Raw genomic sequence first — 27,086 nt, forward strand, 5'->3', positions numbered from 1 at the left:
GGATCCTCGCTGTTTCTCGTTTATATAAATGACTGCAGGATTGTTAAACCAAACCAGGGGAGCAGTGGACTCAGAGACTGCAGCCAGGCTAATTCAAAGGGATTTGGATCCTTTCCTGTAACTGGGCAGAGTTGAGGCACATTCGTTTCAATGTTAAATGAAAACTATTACATGTAAGGCATATTTCTTATAGAACAATAGAGAGCTTCACAGTGGCTTCAAAACTACATCACTGCCTGGTATAGTAAACTAAGATTCTCAGTGAATACACCTTCAAGGTCGACGCTGGCGCTGCAGCACAGACTGTGAGGACACCTGGTCACCTCACAGCTGTTACAGGGAGCTGCGAGTGGAGAGCTATTCTGGGAGTAACCCAGACAACCGGAGCACAACTTCATTCTCTTTCTCCAATTAAAAGGACAGCATGCATTCTTTTTGCAATCATTATCAAAGACAAATAATGGTTTGGATTACATTGGCCCAATACTATAGCCTTGACCCAAAAGATTTCAAGACGCAACTAAATAAACTTCAAGTAATATCGAAAACTCTGTTGAAGTTTACATCGTGACGTGTCACTGAATATTAATTACGCTGGTATTCTTACCACAACGCTCTGCTACAAAGTGATCTGCTGTGTGAGACAGAAGCATGCGTTTGTGTGCAGGACTGTTTTACATGACTTGAGTCTTTAGCCGCAAGCTGGTGTATAAACCCAAAGAAGTAACTGCACTTTCGCAGAGAACAGTACGATTATACCCCAAACCGTCATTAAATTGTATGTAAAGTGTATGTACATATTATTAATAAGAAGACGCAAACCCTGCTGTGAGATTGGGTAGGGTTTGCATGCATTGACAAAGCAAACACGGCACACATAAATCCTGGCTTACTGTGCTTTTAAAACGAAACCTCTAAACTCATCCGCCACGTGATATTTAATTGCCGTCATCTACAACTGGCCTTCCCACTTATTATTTTTTATTATTTGTTTATTTAGCAGACGCCTTTATCCAAGGCGACTTACAGAGACTAGGGTGTGTGAACTATGCATCAGCTGCAGAGTCACTTACAAGTACGTCTCACCCGAAAGACGGAGCACAAGGAGGTTAAGTGACTTGCTCAAGGTCACACAATGCAGAACTGCACAGAAGATGAACGCAGCGCTAACGGCACGCTGAACTTTTATGTGTTTCTTTTCTCTTAAAGTTCAGTCACTTCGTTCTTACTTCAGACGTGCTATTCAAGTTCAGGCGCTAGCTGTCATCTCAGCTCGAAAGACTCCACTCTGAAGCTGCAGAACCGATGCTCATACTTATTCCAGTCCCTGAACGCCCACGCAACTTATAACATGAAAGCTGTAGTTAAATATTCATGGCGTAGAATACAAGCACACCCCCCTCCTGCTCCTTCAGGCTCCATGAAAAATTGAAAGAGATGGACTGAGACATTCTTCCATCTGCAGGTGTAAAAGTACTGTATCCCTGTCCAGGCTCTGTGTTCATTCCACATTTAACTGTACAGCAGCTTTCTACCCATGCGCAGTGTAACAGTGAAACCAATCATCATTCATTGATGACTTTAAGACTATTATTGCACAGAGCTATCCAAGCTTTTAGTGCATTTGCCCCCCGCCCCCCTCAGTTCAAATCCCAGATTGAGCTAAAAATCTAAAAATCTACAACAAATCATTCATACATGTAAAGTTAAACACACAAATCAAATATACATTATTTCGGGAAAATTTCAACAATTGTATATTTTTGCAAATTAGTACCAGTAATACCATCTATGAGGAACCCCCTTCGTAGGACCCCCTTTCCTTGCAGTATGTGATGTTTTATAATCTGCGCATTTCGGGGGCGACTCATATTGCAACGCAAATTATTTGACTTGGGTGTCCTTTACCATAATGTGCCCCCCCCTCCCGCCCGCCCAAGCACACACTCTGCCACCAGGCCTCATCACATCCCAGCCAAGCAAGCTAGATAACGTTCTGATAATCCCCAGTAGAGATATAAAACTGGGATTTGTATTTCTCCTGGCCTGGAGTATAATAAGATGTGCCAAGCTGTCCAAATACATTTCAAGCAGTGCAGATACAGTAATCTGCTGCACACAGTTTGTACCGCCTGCTGCAGACATTGGGAGGTGTACTTATATACCAATTCAACACACTGCTGTTAAATGCTTGTTAATGGCCAGAAATCACAAGCAGAAACCAACCAAAAAATCCCTATTCCTTCCCCTGTGTGCTGTGCAACAGGATATACTTTAAATCACACCAATGGATCTTGCACTCAGATACTGTCTGTGCCTAGTTAACACCACTTTCCTTTGCGCGCTACACAAGGGCAAGACTTAACCCAGCTGTACAGCATAACAAAAGCATTCAGTGTCTCGGCTGCAAAATAAGTCCATTTAATGCTTTGGCTGCCTGTAAAAGTTTGTGTTCAGAGGCAATTAAAAAGGGTTATTGGCAAGGTCCTGCCAATAACAGGGACAGTTCAGGCTTTTCAACTCACATTCTGGTACTGGTTACCTGTCTGGGGTACCTGTCACTTGTCTACCCTTACCATTTTACCATCATTGTGGAGTTTGGTGCCTAGTCGTACAGTTGACTGCACCCAGACTGTTTATGCTTCACATTGATCAAGGTGATATCATTTGAGGGGAGTGACAGGTGAGTCATTTCAGAGCGGTTCAGTTCCGGGATACATGTGCATTTGTGTTCTCATCACCTTCCAGAGTGTGCACGGAGCCACTCTGTGTGTGTTCACAAGCAGCCAGGAGTATTCATGAGGATCCTAGAGCTTCAAAAGCAGGTCCCTGAGGCGCAGACTAAAACTTTTGAGACGGTTATTATCGAGGTAGGCTGACCTTGAAAGTGTGACCGGCGTTTGCTGTTTTGAACGCTCCCGAACATCTTTCCCAGTTTTTTTTTTTTTTTTTTTTTCCTGTTTCTTGGTGTCAGAAGTTCAGTCTTTTCTGAAATGTCAACTTCAGTCGCTTTTCTGTTTTGGTGGTATTTGAAAGCTCTCTGATCTCTGCTAATCAGTTGTAGGACTTAAAAATAATTATAGGTTGGTGGAGGGGGTGGCTTTTTCTTGTAAATATCTTGATCTTTCAGAAGCATTCATACTGTATGTTTAACCCTGATTAGCACTAATATTGAACTACTTAACGTTACCTAAGGTAAGGTAGTCCCAAGATTTGAATGGTCTGTGGTTAATAGAGGTGTGCTGATACTTTTCATTGACTTGCATTGTCAGTTTACAGTCTTGGTAGACCTTGTTTTGAAATCAGCACGTTAATGAATGGATTTATTGAATTCCTTCCGATATTTTTTGTAAATACCAAGTATTCGATAAAGAATTTCCTTCTTCAGCTCAACAAAAAATAATTCAGAACTGAAAGGGTTAAATAATAATACATCTAAATAGTGCCAAAAAAAAGTTTTCCAGCTTACGGAACACAAAGATTAAACAAAATCCTTCACATAGTATTGATCCCACTGAACCAGGCCTGGTGAATAGTCCGCACACACTGCTGGAACAGTAACTGCCTTCATTGGTCAACCATGGCTATGGGGAAAAGTTCCACCTCTCCCAGTACAGTTTCTTTATCCAGCGTCTTACAACAGGACCATGATTGGAAGGCAAACCAGCCTTGGAAGCAGGAGATGATGTCAAACACATTGCGCAAGCATGGTTCCCGTTGACCCCAGCTGTCTGATTCAGCTGTGATGTGGTGACAGCTCCTCACTGTCTCTCCGTGGCTCACTGCCTGTCCTCCTGCCTCACAGCTAAGTGGCTGGAATCCTCAGCTCTTTCCACTCCGGTGCCTTTTCGACAGGTGGAGTGTAGCGAGAACCATACTGGTCGACTCTATTAGAAAGGGGGTCGGGTCTGGACCAGTCTCAGTTATTGCACTGTACATGCTGCTTCTCGTAAGTTGAGAATGTTAACAGCAGATGTCATTTCATAAGATTTTTTTTCTCTCTATACAGTTAAAAAAAGGTAGCGGATCTGGGATCTGCGCGATCCAGCACAAAAGAACTCCTGTTTATGGCTCATAAATAATCTGAATTTGAGTTTTTCCTTTCTGAAAGAAATTGTGCCAATGCTGTGGAGTGTCTAGCTATGAGAACCTAGTCTTTAATGGATTCAAAGGTTGTCGCTTGTGGTAAATATATTGCTCCTTTAAGAGGCTCAGAAACTGTATAGCGAAGCCTGTCTCTCCCTCAAAAATAATATTTATTAAGGAGCTGTGTTATATTAAAAAGTAACGTTCTGAGAACCCAATGGAACCTCATAGAACACAGCAGAACAAAGACGTGAGAGAAATGCAGTGACAAGCTTGCAATATCAAGTGAGCACGCCACCCACCTCAGTAGTAACGATGGTGCCTCTTACATTATTTGTGTGACAGCCCTGCTCTGACATAACAAAGACGGCACTCTTAACATGGTAGGCGGCAGGCACATAGAAACCGAAATGGGCTATGACATGTGCATGTGGAGCACTTTACCCAGCTGAGTGGTGGAGATAGATATTTCTGTTGACAGTTTACAGACAGACATCTTCCATTTCCGCATTTCTGAAAACGTTGTCCAGCGTGGACAATACTGTAACTGATGTCACATTGGAAATAAAGAGATTAGTGGTCTGCGAGTTCTGGTAAAGCATGTGCACAGTGTATAGTAGTTACCTGCAAACGCACGTCAAGTGATTCTTCAGACACATCAGTCCTGAATATCCTCACTGATCCGATTGTCAAGTGCCACGTTTCCACTGTCCACTGTCTCCAATCACCTGACTGCATCTTGGTTCTCATTGAGCCTCAACTGAAGCTAATCCTTTCCTTCACAAAGGCCTTGAGTAGCTGCTTGAAGGAGCAATCAATGCTCCAGGAATGAGCTGTCTTCAGAAGAGCGTTCTTTTTGTCAGGTAAGATTAGCAGAACAGTGGGCTGAAGATTGGCAAACCGCCAACACAGGTCCCCTCACACACGTTCCCAGACAATTCTTCCTTTATCAGTTCAATTATATAGACGCCCTGAGGCTAATCTGTATAGACAGCAACAGTAACTCCAAAAGAAAAAAAAAAAAGTAAATCGCGTCAAAATGTCTTACTGCAGCATTTTAAAATCTGCTCAGATGAAAGAAGAGAAATTGCCTGGACTTCACCCACAGCTTTTATGTCAGTTAAGCAGTTCTTTATTTTTTTTACAAGCTCAGCATTAGGATGGCACGTCTTGGGCTGTTTATCAACTCAAACAACGGGGGAGCTGGAAGGCAGTGGTGTCCAGGGGGAGAGGGGATCGCTCTCGATGCGGTGTTGCTGAAACTAGCCTTTACTGGGAGCCAGTTCTCTTTCTCCTCTCTCTCTCTTCAGGCGACGCTGATTTCGCCTGCACTGTATGACTGTTACTGCCAGATATTGTGCTGTGCTGTTTGTTGGGTTGCCATTTAGGTGGGAGATAATTTGTGTTTTCACTGTGCTTTTATTGTGCGGGAGAGTACACCACTTCTCTGTGTATTCTCAGCGTAATTGCTATGCTGCTTGTAATTAAACAAAAGAAAATCATTACAAACATTAAAACCAAAAAAAAGATCTTTATTACTGCTCTCCGATCATTAGCGGTTGTTTTTGGTTTTATTGATATAGGTCCATTGTGTCAGCTTGTTTTAAAATGTTTTTTTTTTGTTATTACACTCTTTAACATAAAACAAAAGCGAATTCAAATGTAGCATCATAAAAACGTCTAAATAGATTGTAAATTATACATTAATTTCCTCTAAGAAATATATATCCAAAGTGCTCCTAATACCCAAGGGATGTAACCCATGGCCATCACACACCGTGTGCGTTATATTCTGAAGTTCATGGTAAGGCAGTCTAACAGGGAGGAGGCTGGGCATGAACCAGTGACCCTGCACACTGAAAGCGAACGTCTAAACTGTGATGCAAAAAAGAGCCCTGCTCATCTGCATTCATGACTTTAAGAGCTTTTAACCTCATCTCACCAACAGGGGACAGAATCCGTAACACCCGTGTATCACACAACACTGCCCGTTACAGCAGCATACTGTAGGTTCAATGATCTCATACCTCTGGCCAGGGCCTGCTTTGGTTAGATACACTTCTGTGGGCCGGAACAAGCTGGCTCATGGTTTTCCAGAAAAAAATACTTACGCAAGCTACAGTATCTAAACTGATGCATGACTTCAGAGGTGCGCAAATAATTGACATCAGCTATAGAAACCTCAACAGATAACTAATTAGCGAAGCGTTAGAAAATGGACAGACTAAAATTTGATTGAAGCCAGTCGAGACCTCTAAAGGTTAGGGGAATATTAAGACAAGGCTAATTTTCATGTGATTGATGTTAATGGTCAAATTAGCATTTCTTGCAATCCTTTTCGGCTTTGCCTTGACTGGATATCATTTTGAGTGTCGTTTCTGTATTGAAACCTTTTGTTTCAGCACTGATGACGGCTGTATTCATTTTCTTAATCCTGCGTGGAAACTCTCAAGGGGGAACGAATTCCCCTGCTGCCTGGTAATCTGTTTTGAAATGAAAGTCTAGTAAAGCTGGAATCCCATCAATCTCATCTGCAGTGCAGCGGCATGAGCGAGGTCTCCAATTCTATTGATAGAAACATCATAGCAAACTCTATTTTCATTTTAACAACGCAATGTTTGATACTGTAGAAAAGTTAATAAAAAAAGACCATTGCTCCCCCTTTATAATGCAGTAGTCAGGAGCCGTCATACAACCAGAATGCTAGTGCTAGTGTAATGGTATTATGGGACAAATGGGAGCCATGACCGTGCCGTCTTACAACCTGTTCAACAGTATAAAGATTTGCTTTATAAAGTGGGAGCACTGAATCTCACAGTTTTCAAAAATGTCCTTTTCCTGCTTGTACTTCCTGGGGTCTTATATTCCTGGATAAGTCAATTAAAGTGTTTGTAGCTAATAAAATGAATTCATAAATATTATCCGGTGTGCACTGTTTATTATACAGGTTTAACATATGTCCCGTTTTGAAAGAAACACATGTTATAGTTAAAGTGTATTTTAATTTTGAAGCATGGTATTCTACACTTGGTTAAAGACATCTCTGTCTGCAAGCCATGCTTTCAGTTAGTTTTGCACTTGCTTGGTCTTTTAACCTGGACGGTGAAATTGTTCCCACCCCTTCCGACAACGTTGTTCCTGTCATTAACGAACCAGCTGATTCCCCTTTTGACCGACAGGAGACACTACAGGAAGTGCAAACAGATACCCTGAGAATAAGGCATACAAACTGAGAACTTGTCTTAACCTAAAGTAGTGCCAAATGTTTTAAAATGAAAACGCACGTGTTTCTTTCAAAACTGCACATTTTTATACCTATGTAGCAAATGGAAATGCAAAACAGGTAAGAATAGTGGAATTGTTTGGCAGCTACAATCATATGAAGTATTATAGAAAGCAACTGGTTGGTTAATGAACAGGAAAACGGGACGTCACTGCTGTCAAGTCAATGCTGGAAAAAACAAAAGCTCTTAATTTTGCAAAAGATAGATGCATATAGAATCCCACTCCACAGTTTTTGTACAGGGCTTGACAGTTTTTATTTCTGCTTCCAAAGTATCCTAGTAGTTAGCTGAGGAATACAACAGAAAATAATGTGGGGAGAGAAAGCTTGCTGTAATTCTAGAGGCAGGTCTCAGCCCACCACTCCAGACCTATTGGCTACCCAATACTATATAGACCAAGCTCACCTTTCACTAAATGTTTTCCAAGAGCCTTTCTCCCCATCGCCTCCTTTGCACCAAGCTTAGGTTGGCTACACCTCAATTGAGGACGGCTCCTTCTGCAGCAGAATGCGAGATACTGGGCCAAGCAGTTTAATCACCCCGCCCACACAACATTTCATACTGCCTCTAGCAATGCTGCGCCTCCATCATTGAATTTTGCCTGAACAGTTTCCCGGTGGCAGTTGTATAGCAGGTTTACTGTACTGTAACTATCAATGGCTTTTGACTGCATCTGATGGGATTTTCGCACTGAAGTGTGTTTCTAAAATTCCCCTTATTTAAACACCTCAAAGGCTAAAGGATTAGCCAGCAAGCCTCCCTCTTCGATTCGTCTGTGATCAGGCCTCGAGGAGCTCAGAAGTCAACGGCACTGCCCGGGAGCGCTGGAAACATCTTCTTCGCTTGGATGTTCCAGGACTTCAATGCCGTGTGATGAGCACATTGTTAACTCATAATACCAGAGCGCTTAGATTATGAAGAGCCCCTCTTATCAGTGAAATAAATGCAGACTGGAACAAAATGGCTGCAAAGAGGTGAAAGACAGAGAGATGTGCAGGGCAAGTGATGTCAGGGGTGAAAAAAAGAAAAAAGGTTTACATTAGCAGTTAAGAAACACACTTTTATGATGAATGTACAGAGGTAATAGACACCCGTGTTGGGAGTTGCTAACGAGGGGGCATTGAAACACAGGTTACTATGACGACAACCGTAAAAATCAAAGGAACGTGTGAAAGGAAAAATGCAATTATTAAAAACCGAGCGCTTAGAACTGAGAGTTATTTTTTATATTTAAACAAAAGTGATAATTAAACCCATGCACATATACAGTAGCGACTTGCGTTTTCTACTTTATTCTGTTGGGCTCATTAAAATCCTTGTGATACTTATCATTTCTAAACACATTATGCATACAAAAACACAGCATTAACAGTAACCCTGGGTTCATTGCAGGTTTAAACAGGGGGGCTTGTGATTTTAAGCAAAGAGGAACACGTTGATAGCACCCAGCTCAAACTGAGGCTTAATCTTAAATGTAACTTTAATTTAGTATTCATTATCTACCCAGCCCAGAAAAGAAAGAGCACTTAATTGATTACCTCCCCTGATCTTTGTAGAATCTTCATTGGAAGAGGTATAAATCTAATGAATTTTAGCCAGTAAATGTTTTATAATATTTCAGATATCATGCAAGCACTGTATAAACAGGTACCATGTGCAGTGCAGTATTTCAGTGTTTATCTGTTTTGACACAGAGTGGACCCACTCACTCACTGAGTCACTCACTTACACACAAACTCGCCACCCTGAAACCATAGCTGTAAACAGGGTCATCCTTCAGCTCGCTATACCTATCAGATACCTAGGAAATGGGTTTATTCTGTTCTTGGGAGGGCTGACTGCTACTGCATCTTCTGCTCCTCAATAATTGAAACTGGCCTTAATAGTTAAAAAAAAAAAAAAAAGCAATCTGCTGCTGTGATCCGTGCGTGTATTAAGCTGTCACTCGCTGTCATTAGCCTGTCTACAGTTTAATTGGAGCACGGAGATGTTCTATTTTAATTAGGAGGTTAGCTGAGAGAAGAGACCCCTATCTGCTTTGCTGCTACGAAGAGGGCTTTCAAAAAAGCTGTGATACGATCTTGAGAAAGTGATAATTGTTAGCCTGCCCATAACTACAGCAGCAGTACACCAGAGACTGCCTGCCCCATAGCTACAGCAGCAGTACACCAGAGAGATTATACAAGGGCACTACAGTTAGACCTTGGGTCAAGGTGAACAGGCATCCAGAGAGTACAGTAGGTGCTAAAAGCATCTCTTGTGCATCTTCCTACTCCTAGCGTGAGATCAGAGCTGCCTCAGGAATATATTCTGCTCCCCTGCTTGAACACTGAGACAGTATCTGTTTGCAAACAAGCAAAGCCTGCCCAAGAGATGACTTCCAAGGAAAACAGAAACAAGAAACCACAACAGCTGGAAGCTCACAGCTCCATAAACCATGACTAAGTGTGCCCCGTCCCTTTCCTTAGAGCAAGCCCAACCATGCAGGAGTGCAAAGGCAGCTGCATGTTAGAAACTCAGCCCAGGCTCCTTGAACACGTCTGGAATGCTGTGGGTTCTCTTGTCTTTCATTTTTCATATTCTCAAGCCCCGGGGACGTACACAATCTCTCATAAGCTTTTGCTCTTCAGAAAGCGTTTTTCAATAAATTATTCAGGGATGAAGCCACAAAAGCGTTGGTAGTTCCTCACTTGTGGATATGTTTGACAGGCCTGAATATTTCATTTTTTTTATAAAAAAATAAAATAAAAATTAACATGAAACCACACATATAAAAAAAAAACAAACATACTATACTACCATCCATAAGAATTGTGTGAACGTGTGTGTTTGTAAAAGTGTGGGTGTGTGCGTATATGGGGGTGGGGGAGCAACAGAGGTCTCACAAGAATGAGAACACATTTGAAATATAATGAGAGAGAGCTGCTCTGAGGATATACTGGAATGGATGTGTTACAAGGATGGTGTCTTCTTACCAGATGGTGAAGGGATAGGCTTTATAGATACACTGTGCTAGAAACTACCTGCAAAGGCTCGCAGGCATGCAGGCAGGCAGGCAGGCAGGCAGGGACGCTGTGTTTGGTGCGTGGGAGGTCACTTGCTTGGAACGCCACCAACAGGTTAAAAGTGCAGCAGTTGCTAGGCAACACGTGGGACTGCTGACCTAGTCTCCCTGGGGAATAAAAATAATTCTAGGTGTCTAACCAGGCAGTCGAACAAGTTTCTAAATCCCTTCTAATCGAATTACAAGAAGACAAAACCTACAATAATGCTTTCTCTTAAGATTCTCAGAATGTTGAAAAATGTTATCTGTGTTGGTAACGGTCGTTTGTTACTCACTGTCAGGTAGATAGTTGGCATATCTAATAAAGACGCAGCATATTTGATCTTGGGTGCAAGCCTGAGCAAGGTGGAACTGCTGTAATGATGCCAGTGTTAACGTGACCACTAGGGGTGCGCGCTGGTAACTTCTTCCCCACTTGAATCAGTGTGTTTCCGATCAGTTTTCCCAAATACGCATGAGTGTTGAAACAGTGAATAGATTTTGCTGAGAATGCTTACGGACTCAATGGATAATTAAACAGATAAAAATAATAACATTGTGAAAAAAAAAAAAAACGTAGTAGAGGAATGTACATTCCTATAGAAAGGTGTGCTGGAGGCTTTGAGCCACCTTCAGGCTTGCCCTGCAATTCACACTTGTGCTTGCTGTCACCTGCAGCCTACGCTGAAGTAGGTGCCTCTATGGGGGCTGCAAACTAGCCACTTGGGACTGTGAGAGGAGAGGGAGTCCGTCTCTGTTGTGTTCTGTTTGATAGTGGTCTTGATAGTTCGCTATAACATCTCCTGCAGCAGAACCAGATTGCAATGTGCTGTAATCATCCCCTGTAGTAATAATAATAATAACCATCATCTTTATTCTAAATCTTGGAGTTATCTAAGCTGTCTTGGAGCCTTGAGCCTTGCTGACTGGACTAGTTCGGATCGTGTGTCGAGATTAATGTTGCTGGTGATAAGAAATGGGGTAGCTGTCTTTTGTGTTTTACTGCCACCCATACAAATGTACAGGATTCCATCGAAATGCAATGCATCATTGCTATAGTCGCTCAAATTCACTGTCAAACCTTCCAGCTATTGTAAATTTAGCTATTGAAAATTGCCAACCAATCCTTTATGACTAAATACTAGTATTGATCATTATAGGTGATCACAACTTGTCAGATTGTTGGGAGTCAATTAATTGTATTTAATTGTTCTATGTCTTTCATCTTTGTAAAATATAATAAAAAATGTATATAAATAATAAATATTATTTACCTAATTTCCATTGTCCAGTCTTATAAAAATAAATGCTCTAATATTTTTTTAAGGATCATGCTTGTTGAAGATCAGAGGGCTCATTTCTGCTACCATGTGTTTGTGATGTTCCTGCTCTTAGACACACTGACAGCTGCTGAGAAAGAAAGCCAGTATTTGAGGCATCGTCATTATGTCATATGACATCATAATCAACATCCTGATGATGTGGGGGGGCGGGACTAACTGTTACATCACATTACATCATCCCAGCAGTGCTATCAGTCGGTGTCCTGTGTGCATCCATTTGGAATACACACCTGTGCTGCGTTTTGTACGCTGGCCCCAGTCTCTCACGGGATCTTGTCGTCAGCTCTTTGGAGGGGAAGTGTTCTGTACCCAGGCTGACAATGTTCCTGACTCTTGTCATTTGCTCCCTTCCAGATGATGGGAAGCTCTCCTTGGATGAGTTCCAGGCCTTCTTCTCTGATGGGACTCTCAACGAGGAGGAGCTGGAGAAACTGTTTCACTCGATAGACTCGGACAACACCAAGTAAGAGTTTGTTTGAGATATATTTTATAAATATATACCCTACACTATATTGTGTCGCCCCAAAGGTCTTTTGTGTATATGTGTGTGTGTATATATGTGTGTACATATGTATGTATGTGTGTGTATATATGTGTGTATATATGTATGTATGTGTGTGTATATATATATACATCCTATTTGATACTTTAGGAGGACTTAATTCAACTTAATTACCTCTGTTTGAGGAATTGGTGCCTTCTGAATGCCAGTTAAACAACAGAATCAATCTTACTTGCTCATTGTGATGTATTGTATCCCTGTGCTTCTGCTCATCCAGTTGAACATCTTACACCGCTTACCCTAGCATATTTATGTCCTGCCTCTGCTCACTCATGATTGGACAGGGCAGATTTTTGACATTCCCATTGGTTAAACTTACTCAAGACCTTCAACCTTCAGTCTGATCATTTAAATAATACACTTAATTGAGGGGAGTTCTGAAACCCAGGACTGGGTGCTGGGTTAGTGCGACTTTCAAGCCCTGTCATCTGTTTCAAGTCTTTTGAATTTGCGTTTTGATTATTTAACTAATAATCTAATAAGTGTGCAGGTACTCTGTTGGAACATTGAGTGCTGTCTGTTGGTAGGTTCACAGGGAAGCCTTCTTCGGTATTTTTAATAAAACCAAGGCAACGGTACTGAATCTGTCATCCCTGAGTGGGAGGTAAGAGGGTAAACATTTGCAGCCCATACTGCAAAGCACTGCAACCTCACCACCTCTCTACTGTGAGATGGGTTACAATGTCAGCAAAAGCGTGGCCAAGGGTTTGGTCCCATTAGGAACTGGTGATGAGTATTTCAAAATTGCTAAAACCACACGCCGCTCCCCAGAGGCCCAGATGTAGGTGTTTGTACCTTTCAATGCAAGCCACATGGGTTTGATCCACACAGAACATAATGACTTGAATTGAGAGTGAGCACATGGCTCCCACCGTGCTGGCCCCACCAGTGTTAGGTAACATCTGTTTAGAAGAGGTTTCGTTTAAAAACTTGCCTGGACTGACCCCTACTCCTCTGCTAAGCAGTGAAGCCTATTGCTGTGTGCTCTTTCTGTTGCCTTGTAGAATTTGTGACTCTGCTGTTTGCTGTTCAGAGGGAGGGCTGTCTGCCGGCACTGAGTCGGTTTAATATATGATTTTTTGTTTAACATTTGACAACTGTTCAGAACATCAAGGAAAAACAATAATTAAAGAATGTCGCGGAAAGAATGTTGATTTCAGCTTGTAGAGTAATTTAGCCAGGAATATCCATGTCATCGGAAACACTAGTATTATTATCGTTTTAGAAATATGCATCATTGATGCTTTTTATTTTTTTATTTTTTTTTATTTGCCACCCATTCGGTTCATGCTGAATAACTTTCCTGGCGACAAGCTGAAACATGTTTAAACTTTATTCAGAAGTTAAATGTTTCAAGTTGTTGTTCCAGGTTCCATTGACACATACATGCTGTGTACTGTGCATCTTGTCTTGTGCACATGAAAGCTGCATTCTACTGCAGAGCTCCTCATACAAGCATTCCAGATACTGGGTGTTAAAGTTATACAAGCTTAAACAGGTTCATTGTTAAACATTCACAATATGAAACCCAGTGTAACACAGCTTTTTTGTTCTAAATGCTAATGGGTTTGGCGCAGTACCTGTACAGTAATGTATCCTGCTGTTAAACCCCAGTGTTGTTAGTGTACTCTTGTGCACCCTTCAATTGAAACAATCATAGATTGCACAGGTCATTGCATCTCAACTGTGTACAACCTGCATCCAGATAATTGCTGATTCTTAAGATTTATCACAGCGTTAAAGGTTAAAGCCATTACTGAAGTGGGGGGGTGGACAGGGACGTGTTCCAGTGACTGCTGAGCTGTTAAGAGAGGTGTTACAAAGGCTGTCTTAGCATATCATTTTTATCAAGGGGCACTTTTCATGTCATGCGTGACACAATGGAGCTGTAAGATTTCCAAAGAGATATAGGACAGGCAGGAGCTGCCCGGAGTGATGAGGCTCGATCTGTAGATTATCTGGACTTCCAGACAGCCAGCTGCTCATTTAAAAACCAGCAGGATAATATATCGTAATACATTCCAGCATTGCATGTATTGTACAGTGCGTTAACCAACTATATATAAACAGGGTGATTAGAAAGTAAGTTACCACATCAGTGCACCATATCATTGATGTGGTAAACTTACTTTCTAATCACCCTGTATTATTATTTATTTCTTAGCTGACGCCCTTATCCAGGGCGACTTACAATTGTTACAAGATATCACATTATTTTTACATACAATTACCCATTTATACAGTTGGGTTTTTACTGGAGCAATCTAGGTAAAGTACCTTGCTCAAGGGTAGAGCAGCAGTGTCCCCACCGGGATTTGAACCCATGACCCTCTAGTCAAGAGTCCAGAGCCCTAACCACTACTCCACACTGCTGCCGGACATGGAGTGCTATATGTGCACTGACAACAAGATACAAGAATTCCAAGAGGTATAAAGAAAATTGCATTTTTATTTGTAAATAAGAACTTTAGGAGTTCATGAAAATGTTCTTGCTTATTATTTTCTCATTGATTTTGATTGATTGTTTTATCTGGTATGCTTTCTTATCACTTAAGCAGTTATGACCATATCTGTAAAAGTAGCAACAAATGAGAGGATGGTAATGGAACCAATTTTCTTAATTAAACCTTTTTACTTGTTTTCAGCTCTTAAACAGTTGCAGATTTCAAGTTAGCTATAACTTTTTATAAGTTACTAAGTAATAAGTAAGTAAGTAGGAGCTGAGAACAAGTAAAAAGGTCTAATTAAGCAAAGTATAAGTTAGTTTAAGGGTCTTGTTAAGTATTTGAGAGCTCAGTTGGAACAAAAACCAGCAGACACAGGGGGTCCCCAGAACCGAGTTTGAGAAGCCCTGACTTAGTAAGTTGTAGCCAGACTTGGACAATGGAATTACTCGGACATGAAACCAGATTAGCCAAGGCCCCTGTTGGATATGAAGGTTCGATAATGGCTGACGGATGGGTTATATTCACAGAAGATAATGGCAGAGATGATTTTATGAGAGGTGTGGACAGGCCTGCAGATTGCTGTTGAAATGAGTTGCATTAGCATACTGTGATAAACCACAGCTGGACATCACCATTTTAAGGGCTGACAACTTTCCCAATATCAATTACAACTTTTAGTTATTTATGCATTACCTATTTCTTTGTTTGTCATCTTTCTACAAGGATATCTCGCTGAGTTAGAACATTCAATATTCCTCTGCACAGAAGCACCGTGTCAGTAGCAGCAGAAGAGGTTATAACAATCACTCAACTGTGCGTCCTGCATACTCAAATAGGAAACATGGCATCCTAATAACTGTGCAAATAACCATAGTCGCCGTGATCCAGAGTGTGTTGGGACAGATTCATAAATGCAGAGCATCTGGGTTTGGGACATTTGTTTTCTATTGAACCCTTTCAGTTCAGGTTTATTTTTGTCGAGCTGAAGAAGAAACTCCTTTATTGACTATACATGGGAACAGGACCACATTTGGGTTTTTTTTTTGTTTGTTTTTTAAAATATATTTCTACACTACCTCGGACTGGGACTTGGGAGTCCAATGGCACATGTTAACAAATGACTGACTGAAAGGGTTAACCCCTACTTCAACCTTTTGCTAAATGGTATCCTTGAATAGATTGTCCCCTCTGCAAATATATGCAATACTTTCATGAGCATTACAAGGGCAGTGGTACTCATTTACAACCTGTGGGGATGGGACATTTGTTGTTCATTTTGCATCAAGAAATGCACTCTGCAATGGTGATCGACTGGCAAGACTGGTGCCACATTCAATTTGAGCACCACCCACAGAATGAAAATAGATGCCAGAATGCAAGGTCAGGTGGGTTTTTTAGTTTTTGGAGAGCATCTTTGTCACTGGTAGAGATGTTCTCCTTCACATAAACAGGATGTGAGCAGCCATGTGAGAGGCTGGCTGCGCTCATCGATGTTGTAAAGAAGCTTTGCTCTGAGCTGTGCTGTTTATCCTCTCCATGTCCGTCAATCTACCAAGTTCGGTTGTTTTACTGTTGGGATATTTATTACTGCAGCCTGTGTTTTCCCTTGGGTGTGCCTTGCCGTGCAGTGCTGCACTGTACTGAACTTTGCTGTTGAGCGGACTCATTATTTGAATTGCTTCAGGTTGATTCCCTGCCTGTGTGAACATGGCCTGTGTAAATATTTCATTTCTTAAATAAAATACCCAGACTGCCACCGGCTGTTAATGTCACAGAAAGTATTTGAAACAAGGTTGGTATTTAATATTAGCTCAGCTTAGCTTGGCCACATAGGCAGTGCAGAAGAGCACTTTTGAATGTTTTATTTTTTACCTGCATCGTGTTCAGCATGGCTTGCTCTGTGCCAGTACCAAACCTCACTCTACATCGGCTAGATAAGCCAAGTATGTTGGGATAACCCCCCCAAACGACTGTGTGCCAGGCCAGTATATATCACATGCTACTGTAAAACGCATGTAAATAAATACCTTTTTAGAAAGCCGCTCGTAAAATATATATAAAATGAAATGCCCATATTTCAGAGGGTGGTTGGAGGAAGTATTTGCTTTTCCCGTTTGAAATGACTGATGCGATTGCAGTTGCTGTAACACCGACAGAAGAAAAGGGCTTCAAAGAGAGTAAAGGGCAGACCGCTTCTAATGTGGACACCACTTCAGAGGAGCATGCTGGGATCAGTGAGAGCTAGGCTGGGCTTGCTGGGACCACTCTGCTGGGGTATCGACAGAGCACTGCTCTTTGAAGATGCACTGTCTCTGTGTGTGTGTGTGTGTGTGTGTGCGGGTTGTGAGTCTGTGTACGTGTGAGTGTGTTTGTGAGTCAGTGCATGCAATTTGTTGTAAGCCTGTTTGTCTGTGAAAGTCAGATAGCATTTTAGTTTAGGGATCCGTTATAAGTGAGTATAAACAATAGCAAATAAAAAAAATGGCAAAAGTGTATAATAATTGTATTGCAAAAACAAAACCTATTTAATAGACAGACAGACAGGTATAGAAAGACAAACAGACCTGAAAAGACTATATCCATTATAACCGATTATAAGCAGTAGCAAAAAAAAAAAAAGGCAATAGTGTATAATGTCTAATCTTATCCTATAATGAATAGCATAATTAATAACATGTTTATAGGTTGTTTATAATCACTTATAACAGATACCTAAACTAAAGTTGAAGAAAATGATAAAAAAAAAAACCACAGCTACATGCAGTAGGCTGAAAAAAGAACAATTTCTTGCCCAATAAATCTGTTTGGCAGCTTAACAGCTTGGCAGAGTTAACCAAGGCTGCTCAATAGAAATCCCTCTGCGATATTGTACATCAGCGCATATTGCTCTTGAAATCATCTTGTCCCTCACATATCTCATCACCTTGTTATGCAAATTGAAGCCATAATATAGATAGACTGCATCTCCCTGCTGTGAATCAGTTTCAGTCACAATGGGCAAGATAGGGGTTGACTAGGGGGCTCTACAGGGGAAATGAAACCTGAATCCTTGAGTATTACTGAGACTGCTGGTCCATAGAGACCTGTTCAGGACTGGGCCCTGTTTCTTTAAGCTGTTGATGGAAGTGGTGCAACAGAAACAGAAAAAAACAGCAGGTACTGCCTTAAAAAACTAGCAAGAAAGGACTTTGCTCCAAAAAGAGGTCATTATTGTAGCAGACAAGTATCTTGCTACTGTACTAATGTGCTACTGTACTTGCTACTGTTTCATTCTTGCCTTCAAAGCGCGAGTGTTCATTGCCTTGCCAATGGCTTGTTTTGCACACTTCAGTGCATTGTTCCCCTTCTGCACAGACCTGAACGAGCCCATAGAAACATCTGGGACTCCAGGAACATGTTCAGTAGACCTGTACATCTGCAACACTTCCAGTGTCACACAGTCCACTCAATGGAAGCCATCGGCTGAGTCCCTCTTTTATATCAAGCAGCTGTACATTCCTTTTGAAAATTTGAAGTGCAAAACAATTTCCATTGTGGTGTTGAAGTGCATGCAATGCAAAAGTACAGTTCATCTTTTCCCTGTTTCTCTGACTTACCCCTTTTCTTTCTTTCTTTCTTTCTTTCTTTCTTTCTTTCTTTCTTTCTTACTTGCCGCTTGCCTCCCCGCTGTGTCACAGTAATGTCGACACCAATGAGCTCTGTGGTGAGTAGCCTTCCTCTTCCTGATATGACCTTTTGATTTTCTTTGGAATTGAAATTATGTCTTAAAAGATTATACCACGAAGCAGGGGTAGAAATAAGACTCCCATTGCACAGCTGTTTGATCCTTTCCTGGTTTTACTATGCGTTTAATAAGACAGACCTGAGCTTGTGTGAGTCTAATCAGACTCCTAGTAAAACCTGGAATGGAGGAAATGGCTATGCAATAAGAATCTGATTTCCATCTCCAGTGAAGTGACCCCGTAGCCCTTGAGACTGCCTCTTATTTGACCCAAGCACTGCTTCCATCCATTCACCCCCAATCCTTTCTTTAATGTGATCTGCCTGATTCTTCCCTCATGCAAGCTGCTCTGTTGCTCTCCCTGCTCCTGCCTCTCCACATGACCCCTTCTTGTTCCCTCAGATTACTTTGCCTCTCACATGGGAGACTATGAGGAAGTGCTGGCCTCCCTGGAGACCCTCAACCTGTCCATCTTAAAGGCCATGGACTACACCAAAAGGGTGAGTGACCGTCTTTCCTCAGTCGGATCTATCCAACCTCACTACCCTACATATAGTTTTTGTTTCTGTACATATTCATGGTATGCTGTTAAACGTACCCTTATAGAAGTTTCCCATAGTAAAAGTGGAATAAAGCACAGTGAAAGCATGGTAAAGAATAGGTAAGTAAGCATTGTAAAGACCAGCGGAGTATGGTAAAGCATATTAAAAGACATAGCAAAGCATGTCTTGTATAGTAAATGCATAGTAAAACCATAGGAAAAGCATGTTGAAACTGCAAGGATACTGTGCAAACACACTGTGGTAAAGGTCCTTTTAGGGGCATGCATTCAGAATAGCTGTTTTAGAGTAGCTTCTACTTATGCAAAGCTAGTTTTGAAAGTGACTTTGTGGCTTCTGTGTAAATGTAAAAGCTAAAATTAGGAGCCTTTCTATTAGATATTTCATTGCAAACCATGCATACTGAAATGTGAGTGAGGTATCCATATGTGTTTGTTCTGACTTTAGACTCCTTACAAGTTCTGCTCTTGCTGTGTTGAGTTTTTGAGTTTGTTGTACCTTTTTGAAGTTATTCTACTCTTCTTTGCATAATTTACCAACTCGCATCCAGACAGACTTGCAGCTGTTGTATGTTAAATGATTAATGATGTCATCCCTTTGCATAGAAACATGCAAGCGAGTTTGAGGTTAGCTGACCTTAAAGTGCACAGAGAGTTGTATGGGGACACAATCTCTATTAGGTAGTCCAGTGCCAGGCCATGTAGTGCTTTTATATGTCAGCAGTAAGATCTTAAGATTTTCTTTCCCTTCTTATTAACAACAGCTCTCAATATAGTGGTCTGCCACAGAGTCTTGGTAAGGGTCTTGAAAGGACTCTAAAACCTGTCATAGTGCAACTATTAACCTGTCCGCCCTGCAATAGGCATGATGAAATGATGAAGTGTTTTAAGACTCGGACAGAACTTTGCGCCAGAAGATTGACCAATCTGCCCCAGTGTTTTAGGAGCATGTGTTGGTGTTGAATTGCTGTAATGAAAGCTTGTCTATTTACTGCTGTCTGTACTGGAGCTTCATTCAATACATCAAAGGGATTTCATGGCTCTCGGGACAGTGTTTTTTAATTTTCTTTTTCCAAGGTTGAGAATTGCGTGCTTTTATCCTGTTCCTGGAGGCAAAGCTTTGCAAATCCGAAGCCTAAAGAAGCATGCTGGAAAGAAAGCAATAAAATGTTGCAGGTCTACCGTCATTGAAATGGATAGCAGAAGTCCCCCACGCAGTTTGAATTATGTTTTTTTCTTATCTGTTTCCATTTTTTTTAACATTTAAATTGACTGCTATCTTGAAGAATGTAGCTATATATATTTTTTTATATATTAAGGATCTGTTCATTAAACCTTCATTTCCACCGAGAGCTTGTCCCACACATGCAACAAGTGTAATTGAGAAGATATCAAGCTCTGCTGCTCTTCAGTGACTGTGTTTGCATTGACCGTGATTTCAGAAAAAAAAAAACATATGGTTTCAATGCATGTTGAACTGGAGTTCCTCCTGAGATAATGCCCGAATTAACAACACAGTGGCATTTAACCCAGCGTCCCTGGGTTAATTGAGAAGCCAGGATAAATCCTGTGCGTTTGGGTGTTTGCAGAAGGTATTGCTTTTTATATCTAATAGAATCTGGGAAAGAGCTCTTGGCAATATAAAGGCTGTTATACTGAGATTAAGGCTGGATTGAGAGACGCCTGAGAAGCAGCACTGGCAACATTTTTTTTTTTTAAGCAGTGTGCTGTGATTCAGTTCAGAGGCAAGCCAGCCTTCAGCTAGCGACTGTACCATAATGCTTGCATTATGATTTCTAACTTTAAAATGACCTTTAATGTGTTTTAATGTGTTTTATAGAAAATCCAAAAGCTTCATTCAATAAACTTCGGAAGAACAGTCCAGAAGTCCAGGGAGCATCTCTCGTATACGAACTGAGTGAAAAACATCCCATCGGATATATATATATATATATATATATATATATATATATATATATATATATATATATATATGGATGTGTGTGTGTGTGTGTGTGTGTATCTGGCTGGTTGATGCTATGCGTTTTGTTTTATTATTCAGTGTTGGTTGTGATCCTGAGTGGGCGTTCTTCAATTACACTGTATTCTGAACCTCTTAGCCCATATCCCACTTGCAGCACTGCAACAGGAGCAAACCCATTGCGTTCAGAACTGAGAATCCCTCCTCCATCCAGAGCACTAGCAGGGGATCGTGGGCATGGTCCCCGTTAAAATACCCTTTGAGATTTCACTAACAGACATTGCACGCCTTTTCTAGGGCTGTTTTGCAGAGGGACAACAGAAATGATCATTGTGGGTTGAGTCCGTGGTTGACAATGTGCTGCCAAGCAGCAGATAACATCCCTGCTTAAATTGAAAGGAGCCAAGCTGTTGTATACACCAGCCACACCAATCCTGGCAAGATGCTAACCCCTGCAGCCATGGCTGTGTCTCTTGCCCCTTTCCAAACCAGTAGGGATTCCTCCGTAAATTACACTTGGAATACGGAAAGGGAAGCAAAAATAAAAATTATGAATCACACTCTATAACGGGTAAGACCAGATCCTACTACAGCAGTGTTCTGGTATTCCTATCCATGTTATAGCTTGTCAGCTCAGCAAATGTATCAGTTGCTCGTTTTATAATGAGAATAAAACACTAAAACAACAAAAGCAATACAGAAGCAATACAGAAGATCGCATTCAAAGATGTTCTCCACAACTATGAAATCTTTTGAAAACGGAGACAAAAACAACAATAAAATAAAGTTATTTTTGATTTTTGTTTGAGCAGGTTGGTTTGTGAAGCCCCGCCCGGGCTTGTTCTGCCCTATGCCCAGCCTCTCTGCTTCTCAATACAAGCGTTAAGAAGATCTGCACCCGTATTCCCTAGCTGTGCTTCCTGCAGTGCATCCCTAATTACTGCTGCAGGGTGTGGGAGCTTTCCAGGGCTAACAAACAGAAACTCCAGAGAGGTGCAATTGGAAAAGGGAGACTGCGTGTGCGTGTGCGTGTTTACGTATCTGGGATCTCTTTAAATAAGAATAACAATTACATTTAATGAACTGTAGCCATGCTATTACTCCCCCGCCTCCTATATTACAGCACAGAGATTACAGCGCGGTAGCATCTTTCCTTTAACAACAAATAGATGGCGTGCATATCTGGTGGTGCAGCATTTTATCGTGCTTTTATCTGTCACTCTCATAGCTGGCTTGGAACCTGCTTATATTGTGTTTGGCAAAGTATGCTCAAGACAACAGCATTCCAGTCTGTATCCCTGGGGTCCAAACGAGAGTGTTCATCTAATTGGGGGATATCCTGGTGAAAAACATTAAATAATGCAATTAAATAAATAAACAAATAAATACTACCAATAAGCAGGAATGTCTGTGTGAGTAAAAAAAAAAACTCCTTTCTTCCCAAATTAGCTGATTCGTTAAAACCCATTCCAGCTTTCCTCTTGATAATTCCTGGACGTTAATCATACAAACTATTTTAATGAGCTGCTCTCATTAATTCTCTGCAGCCTCTCAGGATGGAGTGGAGCCGTAGTAATGCACTGGATTGATCCCTGGACAGTCTCAAGGAGGCTTTCCCAGGACATATGTAATTTACTGATTCATTCCTTTGATGCATTCAATAAATATTGTCTGCCTTTTAAAAACTGTGCATACATTATTTGTAATTCAACAAAATGTGGTAGAGGGTGAATACTTCTACAAACTACTGTATGTATATATATATATTGATTTTGAAAGGAGAGGTCATTGAGGTTGTTTTGGCAATTATTCTGGTAGCAAATGTGATCTTTTCCCATGCGAGAACCTGTCTCTCAAACACTGTAGTGATGCCCTAGATTTATTTTTCACAGAAAGGAAGAGGCTTGCCTAAAAGAATAAGCAGCTTAATCGCTTTTGAAAGTGCAAATAGTTTTGCTTTACCTTCCTCAGCTGTTTCTGAAGAAGGCTTGGACTTTGTTCTTGTGTTTCAAAACACTGGAGAGAAACCTTGTGTTTATTCTTTAGCAGTAAAAGGTGTTCTTTAAATAAAGCGAGAATTATTTATGAAGCCCTGAGGTCATTGTTGTTTCAGCTCTCAGGTTTGGAATCAATGCTGAATTAAAATACATTGCTGTTTTCTTTCTTTAAAGAATAATGGCGAAATAGTTCCTAAAATCTAATTCCAAATGAACCCAGTATTGGGATCATATGTCAACAGATCAAATCTGTTATTTAATCGTCTTTGGGCTAAAAAACAAACTGCTCTCTCTACGTTTTACCATGTCACTTCAGAGGTTCTTGAAAATGAAAAGTGCATCTCGGGGGGTCCCCCCCCCCCCCCAAGACCCCCCATGGCACCTCAACTGGGGGGGTGCCCCCCAAGACCCCCCTTGGCCCCGGCCCCGTACTGATGTTTAAAGGCAATTTTGGATGATCTCGGAGACGCAGCTCAGTGAAATACAGTCTACAAGTCTCTCCACACAGGATTTTTGTTTTCCAAGGTATCGCTAGATTCCTGCTGGTATTTATCCAGCAGTGAGTGATGTTGCTAGGAGACCCTGCCTCCCAGGCCATAGAGAATACAGGCCAGGCTGCGTAGCCTCTGATTATCTGTCTGCTTGACACGCGAGAGAATGGTCTTGACAAATTATTTATTTTCAAATGATTGGATTTAACCTTTTCAAAATGATCTTTTACCCAACAACCCCAAGGGGAAGATATGGGATTCCTGCCTTTCAGATCTCATTTAGGGAGACGAGGAAGGTGAGGTAATGCACTAAATGGGCATGTTTTTGACCGATGCACTGCCTGGGGTTGGTTCATCTTCCTACTGGCCGTGCCAGATGAGGCCAGGCAGAGACCAGCCCAGCTGAACTCATTTCCAGAGTTCGGTAGCTTGACGACATCTGCTGCTTCGGTTTGTCTGTCTGTTTATTTAGTCCAGGTTCAGTATGTGGGTTGCAAGAGTGGGGTAACATTTGCTGTGTATTCCTTTGACTCCCACGAGAGCTTCTCTGCTCCACTGGCTTTTAACCAACAGAGATCCACTCTTTGAAAGACCCTCATGGGAAGAAGCTCTCCCAACAGGAACGTGAAAACTTACTAAAAACTTTACTTGAAGATGTACGGCAACGTTATTATTTTGACTCTATAAATGCAATTCATTGAATAGAAATATAATAGTTACTGTGTCTGTAGCCCTCATTGGTGATATTGACTGAGGTGCTGAAATGCTATTTCTGGCTGGCTGGCTGGCTTCCCTCGGCATGGTGCCTGTTGTTCTGAGCTCTCAAGGGGAATCTCAAAGGCGAGTGTTTGCAGAGTGCTGAAGTGCTAATGCAGCCTGTTTAAATGATCTGATGAAGCTTTTAAGATGCACTGCATCTCGACAGAGAGGAGCAGCTCGTGGCTCTGCGCCACCACAACATTCATTTTATAATGTTTACTTTGAATAAATAACAAGGTCATTTATAAACGAACCAAAACATCTCCAACTAAATAATTTTACCTGATTGTGCATTCAATGCTTATTCATATTAGTAGCGTATTCATATTGCCTGTTTGTGATATGGCTTGTTGGGGAACACATGTACGGTTTGGGGTTCGATAACTCTGGAATGTCTAAATAACGTATGCTTACTTCATATAAAGTCAATTGTAATTACTTAGTAGTCAATCAGTAAGCACAGTGGATAGGCACTATAACCCAGTCAGTGAATGCAGGTGGTGAGCAAGCTGGATTGACCCCATCAGTACATGGAGGAAGGATGGGAGTGCGTCTCAGCCCAAAACACTTGGGAGGCCTGTTTTCAAATAGTGACCTCCTTCATCTTTTTATGAACTTGTTTTTTTTTAAAGAAGAAAACGGCTGCTACGTTTACAAAACAACCAAAGGGTCAACTGGATCTATACCCGGCCGCAATACGTTTTTCAAAATGTGTAAAAAAACAAACTCCAATTACAAAATTAAACACATACTGACTGCCTGAAATTGAATAGCTGCTCTATTTTGTTCTAGTTTTGGAACAGTTTTTTATTTCAGGGGTGGCCAAAGTTGGCACTTCCACTCTTTTGTCTGTTCCAACCCTGTGCTGAATTGTTTAATTGAACCAATTACACCTCCATCCAGACCCTGAAGTATTTAATGATGTTGTTGTTTTATCTGTTCAACCTGGAGTGAAATGGCCCTCCAGGACTGTGATTGGACAGCCCTGATGTAGGGTTTTGAGAATGATTTGGAGTATAAGCCATCTGTCCCTTTAGGAGTTGGCAGTCTGTTGTAAGTGGCCAGGTTGCAGTGATTCAAGGCACATTTGAAGCATAAAGCACAATACATGCTTGCTGAAAAGGAAAAATCTTTGGCTTTTTTTTTTAACAGCTAAGGTAATGACGGTAAAACTAAATACTAATTATTCTGTAGTCTTCAGACTAATAAATGTTATTACTTTCACAGAGATGAATGCGGTTTCTTTAAAGCGCTGTCAGGCACCCAGAGGAACAGCTTGCCATGTAATTAATGGAGGAAGGGAAAAAAAACAAAGATTTCCTTTAGCTGTTACAAATGGAAGCGACGGATGATCCATTGTATAGCATGTCTGCGCTCGGGGGGGTTATGTATAGGATGTCTGTGTTCGGGGGGGCTGTGCTGGGCAGTGGGGTTGTGCACTGTGTATAGCATGTCTGCGCTCGGTGGGGTTATGTATAGAATGTCTGTGTTCGAGGGGGCTGTGCTGGGCAGTGGGGTTGTACTCTGTGTATAGCATGTCTGCGCTCGGGGGGGTTATGTATAGGATGTCTGTGTTCGGGGGGGCTGTGTATAGCATGTCTCTGCTCAGGGGGGCTGTGTATAGCATGTCTCTGCTCGGTGGCGCTGTGTATAGCATGTCTCTGCTCAGGGGGACTGTGAGGAGCACTGCATAGCTTCACTGGCCTCTCTGGAGCACTGATCCTCATTGACTCGATGCCGGTGATGTGAGAGCACTGGTCTCGCTGAAGCCCACGACACAAACCCTCCAATTATCTGGGATTAAACAAGAAGCAATGACAGCTTATCTCACTGCCATAGAGCAAGAATCTTGTAACAATCACACATGGACACTTTCAACACACTGTACCTAAGAGGGGATGTGGAGCATCCAGCCCAATGTTCTTGCCCTCAGCCAGCGTTGATCACAGGACATACTTGTACAATCTGGGCTTGTTTAAGGTGTATACTAAAGGTTCACCCAAACCTGTAATCACTCAACTGCAGGGTTCTGTACACTAAACCATACTAACATCTAAGACAAAGTGTTCAACGAGAAGTCTTTATCGTTGTCTTCTTGTGATTTTCCTAAGTTTCTTTTATTACTGGTATGGTATGTATGTATCCGTGTAGTATGTGCATATATTCTGCCTTTACTGGAAATATTCTTCTGTGAAGAATTAGGTTCCACCTTGGGAATAAATAAACACTGTGTTCTGTACTCTACAGAATGGCTTTGAAGTCTGAAAGAGATGCATTAGGAAAATGCATCAGTTATCAGCAACACATCCTTATAAGACATCATATTCATATTGTTCAATTCATATGTAAAATCTTAAACCCAAAGGAGTGGCACACGTTGAATTAGCTTGTACGTCGATTTCCCTAACAGTGCTGTGGTGCAGTACTATTGAATCCCAGCTGGGGATCGAACCCAAGACCCTTCGCTCTGCAAGCTGCCTGCTGAATGAAAGCCTCTGACAGGCTCTGAAGACATTTAGTTCCTATTTTTAAACTGAGATGCAGACTCTATTGCCTGTGGGTAAAAATTCTTCAAATTAATGTGATGGATCGAAGATCTGTCTTTCCTGCTACTTTAATGGGGCTGATTTGAATACTGTGTGTGTGTGTGTGTGTGTGTGTGTGCGTGCGTGCACGCGTGTGTGTGTTTGTGCGTGTGCGTGTGTGTCTGAGAGCATCAGAGAGCAAGGTAGAGAGAGACAGAGATGGGGAGCTATATAAAGGAAATGGGAAAGTGCACTGCACAGCTAGGGCCAAAAGTTTTGCATCATCCT

General features: G+C 41.5%; 1 protein-coding gene across 2 annotated transcripts in view; it reads left to right on the forward strand.

Annotated features, from left to right (window-relative positions):
* Positions 1-27,086, forward strand: part of LOC117424371 (N-terminal EF-hand calcium-binding protein 2-like) — a 64,131-nt gene that overhangs the window by 8,047 nt on the left and 28,998 nt on the right. For both annotated transcript variants that reach the window (XM_034928349.2, XM_034928348.2), the window contains exons 3-5: positions 12,111-12,219; positions 18,443-18,468; positions 18,889-18,986. In XM_034928349.2, coding sequence (XP_034784240.2) covers positions 12,111-12,219; positions 18,443-18,468; positions 18,889-18,986 — 233 coding nt within the window. The remainder of the gene's footprint in view (positions 1-12,110; positions 12,220-18,442; positions 18,469-18,888; positions 18,987-27,086) is intronic.

Source organism: Acipenser ruthenus, chromosome 19 (assembly GCF_902713425.1).
Source record: "Acipenser ruthenus chromosome 19, fAciRut3.2 maternal haplotype, whole genome shotgun sequence".
Lineage (NCBI taxonomy): Eukaryota > Metazoa > Chordata > Actinopteri > Acipenseriformes > Acipenseridae > Acipenser > Acipenser ruthenus.